The 14791-nt window shown below is 31.6% G+C and overlaps 1 protein-coding gene and 1 pseudogene across 3 annotated transcripts; both read right to left on the reverse strand.

The window, feature by feature from the left end:
* Positions 1–1023: 1023 nt before the first annotated feature.
* On the reverse strand, positions 1024–13663 carry LOC137837534 (mitotic spindle checkpoint protein BUBR1-like). Of its 3 annotated transcripts, XM_068646552.1 has the most exons (14): positions 13524–13663; positions 9509–9566; positions 7326–7525; positions 5218–5368; positions 5019–5122; positions 4698–4781; positions 4453–4605; positions 4214–4371; positions 3766–3850; positions 3610–3674; positions 3180–3255; positions 2179–2256; positions 1972–2054; positions 1024–1261 (listed from the first exon to the last, which is right to left on the reverse strand). In XM_068646552.1, exons 5-11 carry the CDS (start codon positions 5061–5063, stop codon positions 3225–3227), a joined length of 621 nt encoding a protein of 206 aa, XP_068502653.1. In that variant the 5' UTR covers positions 5064–5122; positions 5218–5368; positions 7326–7525; positions 9509–9566; positions 13524–13663; the 3' UTR covers positions 1024–1261; positions 1972–2054; positions 2179–2256; positions 3180–3224. The 3 variants fall into 3 exon arrangements, with proteins under 3 accessions (XP_068502653.1, XP_068502654.1, XP_068502652.1); XM_068646553.1 differs by lacking the exon at positions 1024–1261 and having other exon boundaries at positions 1726–2054; positions 2179–3255; positions 4734–4781; XM_068646551.1 differs by lacking the exon at positions 1024–1261 and having other exon boundaries at positions 1726–2054; positions 2179–3255.
* Positions 10616–14279, reverse strand: LOC137837533 (receptor-like protein EIX2; annotated as a pseudogene).
* Between the last annotated feature and the right edge of the window lie 512 nt (positions 14280–14791).

Below are 14791 nucleotides of genomic sequence, written 5' to 3' on the forward strand. Positions count from 1 at the left end.
GACATGCATAATGGCTATTCAAATTGAAACCATTGAAGTTACCATATACTGAAAAGTCATTTATGGTGAAAAATAACATCACATGCAATCTAAAATTATCTTGACAATATGTATCAAACACATTCACTCATGTTTCCCAAAACATTTTCAAATTATCAATCAAAGGACTAAGATATATAACTATGTAATTTCCTGATTGTCGTGGGCTTGAAATCATAATACATAATGTTACATATTTTCTCTTCATGCATAACTAAGGAAGTAAATTGTAAATTACTAAAAAATATTGAACTATGCTCACGGCTTAAGGGTTCATCCAATTTATAACAAGTTCAATTCCATTCTTCCTTGACTTTGTTCCAAATTTTAGAAATTTTTTATCTATCATCTTCCATTGTGAAGAATTAGCTAGATGTGAAGTAACTAGTTATGTTTCCTACCATTTGTATCTCATCTCAGGTTTCTTACATCTTCTCTAAAGAGTCTTCTAAATCTAGGTTTTATTGCCAAGTACCATAATACCTTAACAGGGGGACCCTTTATTCCTTCTTCATACTACAAAAAATCGTGTATAATGTAGCGATTATTTTCGTATAAATTAGCATGTGATGGTTTTCCAAACCGCCATAGAACTGGCCGCCACAAAGTTTAATGTGGTGGTTTTATGCAACACGCCACAACACCCGCCACTTTAACACTATGTTTAAAGTGACGATTTTTATATGTAAGTAGTGTCAGTTATAACTGTCGCAATTTAATTCATTGAAAAAGATTTCAGTGTCATTACATAGAGTATAATGTGGCGTTTTTAACTGTCAATATTATAATAAAATTGTAAAAATAATATTCGGTTTCAACTAACTTAATTTTAATTCTAAATAAAAATTAACCACCACTTTTTTATAATATTTTTTATAATCTACTTTGCACAATTAAACTAAACATAATATATTTTCATAATAAAAAAATAAAAGACTAATAAAATGAAATAATGTATAAAGTTATAAGCATCCATTCATTGCATTGAAAATTAAAACATATATAATATTGTTCAAAAGTTGATACATAATTAAAAATTAAAACACAAATAATTATTCAAAAGTTGATACATAACTTAAAATTAAAACACATATAATTGTTAAAAATTTGGTACATAATTTAAAATTAAAACACACATGGTTCATTCCTATTCAGTTTTTCTTCCAGCACTTGATCCTATTATTTTATTAGGTGATGGAGCACCACTTTAACTATCTTATGCCTAAAATAAATAATTTTAAGTTATTGATTTTGAATATTTATAATTATAAAATAAAAGACAAAATTATAATTATAAAAGACATTATAATCAATCATGAAACAATAAAATGCATAAAGATTTGAATAACAGACCAAATTTGGAAACAAAATAAAAAATATGCTTAAAAACTGCAAGAAAAAAATGATATCATAACAGGACAAACAAAACAACTAACACTGAATCTGATTAATTAATTTACTTTTTTTAAGTTTCACAGAAAATAGCCATTACCATTTTTCCTTTGTAGTAAGTCATTTGCAAACCTTATTTAATATTTAATACAATTTTCACCATGCACTTAAAAAATTATCATTGGGAGCAATATTCAACAATAAAATGAGTGACTTATGAAATAAAGTATCAAAGCCCCAAAATATTGTGTCGCATGAGACCTCCGCAAAAGAAGCTTGCCTAAAAAACTAGTATCCAAATCAACAAAATCATTTCATTAAATTGTTTCAAAATTTAGAAATCAGATTTAGTCAATTATTCTCTGCAGAAACTTCAGTCCAAAAGAAGCTTGGTGGTGAATCTATAATTAATAAAAAAGGAATACGCACATTTGTTGTCTTCCTAAAATCTTATGAAAGTTAAATGATGGAGGTTGCCAATTAAGAAACATATCAACGTAAATTTGACTGCCAAACTGAATTTGTGCAAATTCCACTTACTCTTGACATTCTTCATCAACAAACATTGGGATATAGGTACCTGGAGCAGCCCTTCCAGCTCTTGCCCAAAATCGCTATGGAATCTGAAATCATTCAAGAACTTGGGCATTAAATGAACGTAGAAACACACACCCAAAATTAAGTACAGTTTTGTAAGATTATTATGATCAACCATGAAATGCAGGCAAAAGGTTGAAACTTTAGTACCTTGAAAGATTTCCATTTGTCAGGAATTGCATTGTTTTCCTTATTTCTGTCAGCTCGAGCTCCAAGAGTGCGATTGGTCTGATTTTTTTTTTATCAGTAAATAATAAATTAAATTAATGGGATACTTCAGGGCTATCCCAACCCTTATAAAAAAAACCTTGTTTTTCCTTTTTACTCACTAGATACACAAGTATGTAGAGAAACTTAAACTTGCTTCCCTATTACTAGATATAAGCAATTGTAAGCTGGGAAGATTTTCTCAGAAGAACAGAAAACCAACACCCCTGTGTTGCATCAAACCAGGAACCACCCTGCTGATCCTAAAGACTTACCTCACGCCTTTTATCAGCCCTTTTGGTATATGATCCAGGCCTTATAGCAAATTACAACAGACCAAATTGCAGTTCCTTCTGTATGCTCGAGGTTCCTTTCACAAAACCACCCCACACCTTCTGAGACACTTTTTCCCTATTACGGTTAGACCGTGCCTTCCTGCTTCCCTTCTATAAAATCAGATCTTCGTAGACCTGCAGCAGCCAGAAAACCAGCAGCCACCACCCAAATTCCACTTGGAACCTCTTTAATCCTATTTTGCTCCTCCTCTTTGCTTTGGACCGTAGCTATAGATATTTGTTATAACTCCTAGTTTGCTCTTTCCGGACACACCTTATCTCAAAACAGAAGAGTTCCAATTTTCCTCCGTCCTACAAGTGTGGACTCCTAGCTTTGCACGAGTGACAGACTCACAAATATGCCCATTCCCAATGTGCTACAGCTACATGCTTCTTGTGTTTTGGTTGACTATGTGTCACCTCCTATAGGAATACAAAACAACACATCCCCACCATGCCACAACACAAAACTGCCAATAGGCAAGCCTATATCAACCTATTTAAACTGACTCTACTGATCCGCACCAGTTACAGGGTGTGAAAGCTACCCTTTCCAGCACTGGCATGTGAAACTCTCCTCTGCCCCAAGAGCTAGAAACAACAACCTACCTGCCTTACATCAGCTTTTCTTCAAGAATCCGTTGCAGTTGAATCTTAATAAATGAAAAAGGGATCTGCTCGAGTCCTACATGAAGAGAGAACAATATGATGGACATTCATCAAGAATTCTAAAGAAAAACTCATAGAAAGCTGAGAAACCCTTCACATTAGAAATGCCTTGTGAGAGTTTTGAGTTAAAATTTCAGATATTTCTCTACAAGAAAAAACTGTAGTGTGCAGTTCGAAAAATAACCATCACATGGCAAACTCCAACCAAATAATGCCAAAGAAACAATCATATTACCTATCATTCTTGGCAGAAAGATCACAAGTCGTGGTCAAGGTGGACAGGGCAGAACATGCAACCACGGGGAAAGGAGTTCAGAATTCAAACTCATGATTTTGAGACAAATGATTGTGCACCAAGTAAAGGACTCACGATTTTCTCAATTTCCAAGAACAGTTCCAAAAGTTATGCGAGGGTGCCAGTTTTTCTACTGAATCCTGGACAACAGAAGAATATAGTAGATAGATCAAACGACCATTTTACAACTATAACAGTTTCAAAGAAGCACTCAATTGGAACACCACATACATCTTTAGTTTTTGTTGGCCCTGCCAGTGAGTGTGCAAGAAAATTTCTAAAAGAAACCTTCAATTTATCATCTAGTTGAGCATTCCTGCAAAATGGAGCAATCAAATGAGGTATAGCATTTGCAGGTTTGCAACTCAAAATGTTGATAGGAAAATACGGCATCAAAGAAAAAACCACCGTGAACCACAAAGTCCCTTCTGGTTGTTAAACACCCTTTGTATCTTTTGGTCTAAAAAGTATTTTTGGAAGGGGACTAAAAAACAGTTGCATAACTCCAAGTGCTTGTCCATGTAATTTCATTTCAAACAAATTTGGAAATGTTGGTGCATTTCCCGTCCCTTATTACGCATTGGGAAGTACTTTTAAATTGTTATCCAAATATGCTATAACACTATTATCAAACGAGAAAAGGCTTCATTCCCCGGCTCCAAGAGATTAGGGTCCTTACTTGGATATGCCAAACTCGAATATCTGGTTGGCAGCTTTAAACTTGTTCTTAGACTCCAAATGCAAAGCATAAAAAATGTAGAAATTGGAATGAGTTTTTCCAATTCCATTTGCATCCAGGAAAGCATAAATAACGTCCGCATCAAAGCAATTATCTGCCTACAACATTTCTTAAATTGTCACAAATAATTCCAGTAATCACCACATTAATACACACAAGAGTGTCATAAGAATACCCACATATTCAAGCCACACTTTGAGGTAGCGCAGATTATCCTTATAGCGCTCTGAATGCCAAAAGGCACGCACACACTGCTCATAAATAACTCCTCTGCGCACACACTGCTCTGAATGCCACCGGGAGGAAACGCCTCCGGAACCCACTTGATAAACCTTCAACATTAAAATAACTCCAATAAAAACTTTGTCCTCTTCTTAATTATTATTATTATTATGGGAAAACTGAGGTCTTTGCGAAGTAGAACCGTTAGTAGAGGCTTGGGTGTTTGCAGATTTCTTACTCGTTTCTCTTCCTCCTCTGCAAACCTCTCTCCTCTCCAAAGAATTAACTATAAAAATTTAGCATTCAGTATTTTTAATTCAAATAATTTATATGAGCAATACCAAAAACATTGCACTAAAGAATCCAAAGTTCACAAGATTCTCCTCCTGATCAGTTTGAATTTCAATCCTAAGTCCTTATTATCAATCCAAAGCAACCATTTAATCCTGAAAGCTAATTTCAGCGAATTTAGATAGGAATTTGCAACGATAATACCATGAGAATCAAATTAAGATTGGATTACTTGTTCTGTCCGGAATGTATAGAATGACAGTATCTTTTCATCCATTGCATGAATTCGAGGTTATTCAGTGGCCTTCCTTTCACGAGTTTGTTGATCTCGATGTACTGACAAACACAATGAACAACAACCGAATTGAAGATCGTCCAAAATTAAAGTAAAACAGAGACGAGATTGAAAGAGGAGAGAGGGAGAGTATTACCTTGGTGATTTTGAGTTTGTTAAAGACATCTTAAAGGACATTGTAGTTCTGAATCACCTCGTACTCATTCTTGGCATCGAAATTGACTTTGTGCATCGACACTATCCTAGGATGAGCTACATCGAGAAGCTGGCAGTGATCAGGGCCGGAACTGAAAGTTTAACAATCCAACGAAATAGATTAACTAAGAAATTATAGAAGACAATCAAATCAAAGTATAAAAAGAATTGGATCAGAAGATAAACCTCTTCGACTTTGTAGAGACTGAGTTGCAGAGTTAATGCCAAACATAAATAGATGATTAGACATTTAGACATTTAGAGTTTTTTATGCTTTTGATTCACAAAACGGATGGATAATAATATGTTCCCTTAATATGTTTTCCATTTTGCCGATCAAGTTGCACGAACTTGTCATCTGCATTTTCATATTCTTGACTAATGTGACCTAACCTCGATTCATAACTACATGCATTCAAAGCTTTTTCAATCATATAATATGATTCTCACTTCTATAATTGATGGTGAGACCCTACCAGTTAAAAAAATACTTTTCATAATTTTTTAATATGTATAAATTAAGTCTATGATTAATTTAATAAAATAAATTAAGTCTATTAGCTTAATTTAATAAATTTTTGACAATATTTTGCATTGGTTTCCACAGTATAGGAAAGAAAATGGTGATAAACAATGCACCACAAGAAAATAGAGAACAACACTAAATGTTTGAACCAAAATTCTATCAAATTTAAGATTAAACTCAATCTTTATGCATTAACAAACTATAATTTTTTATTTTCAAACTATTAAAACTTAGTTCTTACAAATGATTAATAATCATTTGTGATAAATCTAAAACAAGAACCAAGTCTCAATGTGTGTCTGAATACAAAACCAAATATAAATAAAATTACTAAAACACAAAATATCAATTAAACATACATATATTTTAAAGTTTAACTAAAATAATTTTAACCAATTTTTTTTACACTACAATAAAATCATGAAATAGAAACCAAATTTTAGAGACCAAAATAATTAGTTGCAATAGTAATTAAATTAGAAACCATTTTAGAAACTAAAAAAAAAGTGATTTCTAAATTAGTTTCTATTATTGTTAAATAGTTTCTAAATTGGTATACAATTAGCAACCAAGTTTTAACTACCAATTATTTAGTTTCTAAATTTGGTCTCTAAAACCTTGGTTGTTAATTAGATACCAATTTAGAAACTATTTAATAATAATATAAACTAATTTAGAAACTATTTTTGTTTTAGTTTTTAAAATGGTCTCTAATTTAGTTACTATTGCAACTAATTATTTTGGTCTCTAAAAATTGGTTTCTATTTCATGATTTTCTTGTAGTGTCAACTCCTATAGTCTAAATTATATTTTTAAACATTTTTTGAACTTTTAGATTTTATAGTTTATAATAGGAATGAATACATAATTTATTAGTTATAATTTCATTAGATCTTAATATTTATAAATTTGTTATAATTTAATTTCTATAAATTTAAACTATTTAAAAAAAGTATAATTATGTAATCCTTATAATATTAAATAATTTGAAACATTTTCTTCTATTTAGTCCCTTATTTTAAAAAAAAATCAAAGATTTACTATTAAGATTTATTAAAATTTTGAACAATTTCTTAAACTTTTATCTTATAACTTAACAATACAAATAAATATATAATTTTTTCCTATAATTTCTCCACTGTATAGTTTTTATAAATTTCTTATAACATAGTCTCTAAAATCTTATAAAATTGAAATGACTAAAAATTGGTCACTTCTAATTAATAAATAACTAATTAGTCTCCATATTTTTAACTATTTCAAACTTCTATAAATAAAGTCTAAATTAAAATTTTAAATAACTTATAATATTTATTTACATGCAAAAAATTAATTTAAATCACATAATTTTAAACTTAAAATAAATAAAAAAACATTGTCTTTCAATTTTTAATATTTTTCCAATATTTCAGTATAAAAACGATCAATCAATAACAGAGAGGTTCACCCATTCTTTGTGATTAAAATCTTCAAATTAACCAAAGATTAATTTGAATAACAAAATGAAGATATAGAATACCAACCTCACAATCAAGTATGTTGGACATTTGTAAAAAGAATTGTAATAAGAGATGCTCCAATGTGACTAGACACAAATGTCCAGTAAGAAAATGAGGCATAGAGATGGAAGGTAAGTGCTACTAAAGCATAAGAGAACCACCAACACAATTCCTTGGCAAAGAAGAGAGAGATCACAAGACTAATAGAGCTTCATTATGCATAGCTGCAACAACAAAGATGAAGTTAAAACACTTTTTATGTTGGGTGCTCAAAGTAAAAATGAATTTTCTATAACAGACCTAGGACACCTGATGTAAAAAGGTTAAACTTATTTTAAAAAATTTATCGGACAATTTTATACTCACTTTTTTTTGCAACCAACATATCAGTGACACAAAAAGCTCTTTTTCTGTTAATGGATCTTAATCGATTAGCGTACTACATTTACACTTTTTAATTTTATTGAATTAAGTTATTTACATAATGAGTTATAAAAGCAACTTAGTCATTTGTTATGAAAAGGAGTATTTCTGTATGTATATGTAACATAGAGTGTAATACTCATACTACTCAATATATAATATAATATAACATAACATGGATTTACTAGTACGTATATATAGTATGTTTACACAACACTCGAAACTTAAAGTTTCCAAAAGAATATGTACAATAAGTTTTATTAAATTAAAACATAATATCATCATTATGCAGCTTTGCTACCACTTGCAACATCATCTAATTTAAAAATAAGCATCATACAACCTGATATACATGTACATATATTTATCACACCATACTATATATCAACATCTCTTACACACACAAAATTACAGTTAAATAATTTTAACCTAAGGTTGAAGAATTACTAAGTACATTTTAATGAAATAGTATAATTTGTCATATTTGACACCATCTGAAAGACTTGTATTAAATATGTTTCATCAGAGACTAACACCTAACCAATCAAAGGCATTTTGAAAATTCATCATCAACTTCCTATGTCAAGATAGCTCATGAACCTATTTTATAACAACTCGATGTACAAACTTTCTTTAGCATCTTACGTAATATCTTAATCTACTTTATGAAGTCATTATGGTGAAACATATGATATCTCATTTCCTTTTTTTTACTTAATAATTCATCTTATCATTCCCATAAATTCATATATCAACATGCATATCACACAATAATCATATATACTAACATATGTAATTAACAATATATTAAATCTCACTCATCTTCATCCTCACAACTAAGTGTCACTCAAGCAACATTGTTTCCAACAACTGAGACAGATTTCCTCACTTTAGCAGTCTCCCACTATATGAATAAGATATTTCTAAAGAGTATAATTGCTTATGTTATTTTCTCTCTCGAATGTCCTTTCCTCATTTAAGCGCTTATCGCTAAAGCTTTGCTCTCTCACTTAACTGATGCCACTCGATTTCATGTTCCAGAACCATTAATTAAAACATTTCACCTCAGTTGGGCGACTAGACTACTACTTGAGGAGTGACACATTGTTGCATGGTTTGGTATGTTCCATAAGTCATGTGCATGCTCATGATCGCTTAAGTGTCCTCTGTGTCGCTTGACGAATTTGCATGACCATGGTTGCTCTACAAGAGAGAGTTGTCTTCACCTCTCTCTTGATCAAGTTCTAAGCTCTCACTTGAGCTACCTTTCTAATGATTGAGCAATGGTAAGCAATACATGTCATCATTACACATTACTCAAGCATCACTTAAACGACAAAGCATTGCTAGAGTATTATCACAGCCAAAAGAAACATTTCACAAACAATTATGAATTCAAGTAGGATATTGACACTCATATTTTACTCAAAGCCTTAAAACCAATCAATTTATTGATAATAATCTTCATACTAAATATTAATCCCATATATACTTTGCAATCATTACCATGCATAGGTACAAAGATGTATATGAACACTCAACATGTTTATTAATCCAACAATAACACAATTATTTCAATGATTAGATGTTAATATTAAGACCCCTTACTTGAAACTAGTGTGCCTACTTTGCAACTTCTTTTTTATATATACTATCATAAACCCAACTAATTTACCAGTACGCTCCAAGTATCAAGCCCTACACAAAATAACATCTCTCATTTATAACGTGTCTAAGAGCAGAAGGAAAGAGATATGATCCTTGGTGAAGAATAAATTACTTACTCGAATCAATATTCTGATGGACTCAGTTTGATCTTTTCTATCTTCCCATATATGTAATCTGACAATACAAAAGAGTTATAATTATTCTCTAAATTAAAAGAGAGTTCAAAGAACTAGAATTTTAATGACATAATTTATAATGAAATATATATATTCATGTCATCTCTCGAATTTAACCAATCTTACAACTTTAAGGAACACGTTTGCTTTTAATAATTAAGAGACTAACGTCTACATGCAATTGACTTGTGATTATCTCTCCAATCCAATTATAACATACTACACAAAATATAAATCAGCATAACGGCATAAACTATATAAGGGATCACATAAAAAATCAACGGAAAAGAATTGATATACGGAAAAGCTAAAATTCTTAACAATAGGATTTCACATAAATCGATCCCCATCTCAACATCCACTAAAAGAAATCCAATCGCTTCTAAAAAAATCATGATTGGAAAAATAGTTAGAAGAGTGAAAATTACTGTGGTTCTGATTTTAAATAAATATAATTTATCTGGATAATTTTCCCATTTCAAAACATACAAATTAGAGAGTTTAAGTTAACTAGAGAGAATAAAAATTAGAGAAACTTAACGGGAGCAAAAGAAAACAGTGAAGAAAAAAGATATGGAGTTTATTTCATTGTATTTTAGTTTATTAGTTTTTAAAAACTTAATTGTCAAAAATATATTATTTAGAGAGTAAAAGAATGGAATGCAAAGGAAAAAACTAGCAATAGAAGATTACAAATAGTAAACCAAAATAAATCAGAGATATCATTTGTTTTTGTTTTGCATCTAAAAAAACATTTTTATAAATCTAAACCTTTTAAACACTTTTAAAATTATTTATAAAAGTATTTTTTGTTTATTTGGTTTTTAAAAAGGAAAAACAGGAATTGTAATCGTTATTTCAGGTCTTAAACTAAGTAAAGAAGTTACTATTTTAATCAATGAAAAAATATAAGGATAGGAGTAATAAATTAGGATGTGTGAAAATATTATATAACGTACATAAAATTAATTTGTATGGAGATCAAAAACAAGCCAAAAGCAAAAACAACTATTTAATGAATGGCTACAATAATATTACCTCTCAACCTTTTGCTGTCTTCAATAAACATGTTACTTTTTAATACAGACATTTGTCTGATAAATCGTTCATGAACCAGAACTTCTGAATAATATTAAGCCAAATACTATCCAAAAACTTATAATGAATCCTAAAGACATACTGATATAAAATTCACGATTGAAAAAGGAATAATCATCCTCGTGAATTTCATCTCGTGGCTCTTTTGATGGTACTTCATAAATACACAATTTATCAAGTGGTGGTCCACAAAGATTGAGATTATCTTCATAGCTCGAAGCACTGAAACTCTGTAATTGTGTGCCTTCGGGAATTTTACCAACTAGATGGTTATGTGATAAATCTAGTACACTGAGTCGATCAATTTGAGTAAGACTTGCTGGAATTGAACCAACTAGTTGGTTTCTTGAAATATCCAAAAATTCAAGTGATGTAAGCTTTCCAATATTTGAAGGAATTTTTCCTATCAAATTGTTTCTGGATAAATTCAATGAAACTAATTCAAATAAAATCTCAAATTCTTCTGGAATTTCTTCTGAAAAGTAATTGCTTGAGAGGTCAATACTTTTTAAAAGTAGTAATCCATTATTCTTAAAGATTTGTTGTGAACCTTTCCACATCAAGAATGCATTCAAATTATACCATTGATAACCATAGAAATGTATGGTCTCAACTCTATACCAATGACCTTCTCTTGAAGATGTCTTCTCAGCCATTGAAGTAAATTTTTTTATGCATTTAGGAATTCGACCAGACAAATTGTTTAGCGAGAGATCCAATAGTTGAATGTTTCTTAGGTAACAAATTTGCAATGGTAAGCTTCCATGGAGATGATTCATTCTTAAACTTAGATACTGCAAGTTTCCTAATTTGCTCCCAACCCAAATAGGGATAGATCCTGATAAATTGTTTTCTGCAATATCTATCATCACCAACTTTGTGCAACTCATTAAGGAGAAAGGGATGTCATCTGTTAAGTTATTATTTCTCAAAAGCAATGCTTGAAGTTCAATGAGGAATCCCATTGAACTAGGAATCTTTCCTGACAACTGATTCTGACTCAAATCCAAATAAGCTAAAGACTTGAAATGGCTCCAACAATCTGGAATTTTTCCAGACAATTTATTATTTGAAAGGTCTAACTGATATAATATTTCAACTGAATTACCCACACACAGAAATGAAAGAGAACCTGAAAACTTATTCTTGGATAAATCAAGCAATGTAGAACTTCTCAAAAATGGGGGAATAGGGCCTTCAAATTGATTTGATCCAAGAATTAGGGAAGAATAAGGATTCTTTGTTGGAAAATACGGAATTATACCATATAGACCATTGCATGAAATATTCATCGAAACCCATTTTTGCAATGCTAATTTAGTCCAAAACCACTTTGGAACCTTATCTAATATTTTAGCATTTGAAATGTCCAAATCCTTAAACTCATTTTGTGTTTGCAACCAGTTGGGGAATGTTGGACCAAGAATGCATGATCGCAATATTACTCCCCGTAATTGAAAAGGTGGGACCCAATTTTGAGTAAATGTCAAAGCTAATAAAGAGTTGTCAGATAAGTCTAATGATAGTAACTTTGACATATTGGCAAAGTGGTAATCAGTTAGCACACCTTTTAATGAGTTTGATTGCATATATAGTGCTTCCAATTGATGTGGAAATTGAATATTATTAGGAAACTCTCCATTTAACTTGTTTCCATTAAGATTTAAACTTTGTAAAGATGAGAAAATTGAGAGGTCAGGTAATGTACCATTAATTTTATTCATGCTTAGATATAAGATTTCCAATGAATTTCTAGCACACCCAAATAAGTGATGGGCTATCAATGGAAATTCTTCACTCAAGCTATTGTTAGAGATGTCCAACAACCGCAAAGAGCATAAGTTGCCAAATGATTTTGGAATTCCACCTTCTAAAGTGTTTGATCCAATTGAGAGAGACTCCAATTGAGATGGCAATTTACTCCCTTCTGGTATCTTTCCACTTAATTGATTTTCTGAAAGATCCAATATTTTAAGAGTTGAAAATCTTGAAAGATTAGGGAACGTACCATTGATATTATTCCCTCCCAATTTCAAATGTTGTAGCAAGTTTTTAGCACATCCAGATAAGTGTTGAATTATCATTGAAAACTCTCCACTCAACATATTATCAGACATGTCCAATGAGCGTAAAGTGCATGTATTTCCAAATAATTTTGGAATTCTACCTTCTAAAAAGTTGAATTCGATTGACAATGACTCCAATCGAGATGGTAATATGCAGCCTTCAGGAATCTTCCCAGTTAAATGATTACCAGCAAGATGTAATATTTTCAAAGATGTGAATATGGAGAAATCCGATAAAGAACCATTGATTTGGCTAAATCTCAGATCCAATTCTTGTAGTGAATATCTAGCACAAGCAGTAGATAAATTATGAAGAATTGATGGAAGATCTTGGTTGAAACTGTTTCCACCCATGTCTAAAGACTGCAATGTACATATATTCATGAAGGATTTCAAATCCCCACCCTTGAATAAATTATGGTCGAGGTAAAGGTGTTGGAGTGAATTCATTATTACCAAACCAAAGTGATTGGATATGGAACCCTCCAAGAGGTTACTATAAAGTTGAAGCTCAACAAGATTGGGAGTGAAGTTTGAGACCCACTGGAATATCATTGGTGACATGAAGGTGTTTTCCGAAAGATCAAGGACTGAGAGGGAAGTAGAAAAATTGAATTCAGATGGTCTCGATGAAAGTAAAAAATGATCAGAAAGGCTACAATTTCGTAAACTTAGTTCCCTTAATTTTGGTAGCTTAGCAATCATTTGCAGCCAAGTATGAGAGCGATAAAGATTTGATATGGATGACAAGTAAAGATGGGTTAAAGAAATAAGATTAGATAACCACTGACCTCCATCATCAATTTTCAGACTGCCACCATTTCCAATATAAAGCTCCTGTAAGTTTGAAAGGTTTCCAAGCTGACTTGGTATATTCCCTTCCAAATCATTGCCGTTGAGAGCAAGATGCTGCAACTGGGTGAGATTTCCGAGTTGAATTGGTATATTTCCTTCCAAATCATTGCCGCTGAGATCAAGATGCTGCAACTGGAAGAGATTTCCAAGTTGGTGAGGGATTGAACCCCCCAAAAAATTATCAGCAAGATTTAAATATTTCAAGTGAGAAAGAGACCCAAACTGGGTTAGAATTTTTCCGTCAAAACCACATGATGAAAGATCAAGTATCTCAAGTTGCTAAGAGAGCCAAGAAACTCTGGAATATTGATGTCTCGAAAATAATTGGAACTGAGGTTCAAATATTCTAATTGCCGCAACTCCATCAACGACTTGTGGATCTCTCCGCTGATAAAACGTTTTGACATAAATTCAATGTAAAAATTGAAAGTAATTTCATAATGAAACTCTCCGTGTAGATCGAGCATTAGAATATGGTTGGTGAGGTTGCTGCAGCGAATTCCCTCCCATTGGCAACAATCGGGAGTGGTCCAAGAAGAGAGCATGGCATAGCGATCAACAATGGAAGCCTTGAATCGGAGAAGTGCTTCCCTCTCTCTTTCTATGCATCTTACTTCCTCTTCACCATAAACAACCTGCGTCACCAAACACACCATCAAAATCATGAATTTCAAACCAACTGAATTCGTCATCCTCACAAAGGAAAGGTAATGGATCAAACACACTCAATATTGGAAATAGATTGGTAGTATGAGTTTAACTCTGTCAATATTAACGATATATATATTACATTTCTTGCATCCATAACTCACCAAACAAAGTATGACAGTAAGAGCAGAAGACAACTTCAGTCTCTGCTTACAAAATTAAAAAAGCGGACTTTGCCTTGTTTATTGCGAAACAACTCATGACTGCTTCAATCTTAATTTCTTATATGACTTGAACCAGTAAAAATGCAATGAGTGGCATATTTTTTTTTGGAACCGATATTTTGACACCCAATTAAGTGTTGCCCCAGATTACGCCCGCTGATGTGGATTAAAATATAATAAAGTATTATGTGGGGCAGTATTGTTGAGGTGGCAAAATTTTAAAATTTAGGGTTCTGTAGTAAAAAATTAGGTTTTAGAAAGGCAAAATCAGCCCCATTTTCTCAGTGCGATTTGGAGTGGTAGCGATTCTCATTCCGATTTCGGTGAAGTCT

Source organism: Phaseolus vulgaris, chromosome 4 (genome assembly GCF_000499845.2).
Source record: "Phaseolus vulgaris cultivar G19833 chromosome 4, P. vulgaris v2.0, whole genome shotgun sequence".
NCBI classification, from domain to species: domain Eukaryota; kingdom Viridiplantae; phylum Streptophyta; class Magnoliopsida; order Fabales; family Fabaceae; genus Phaseolus; species Phaseolus vulgaris.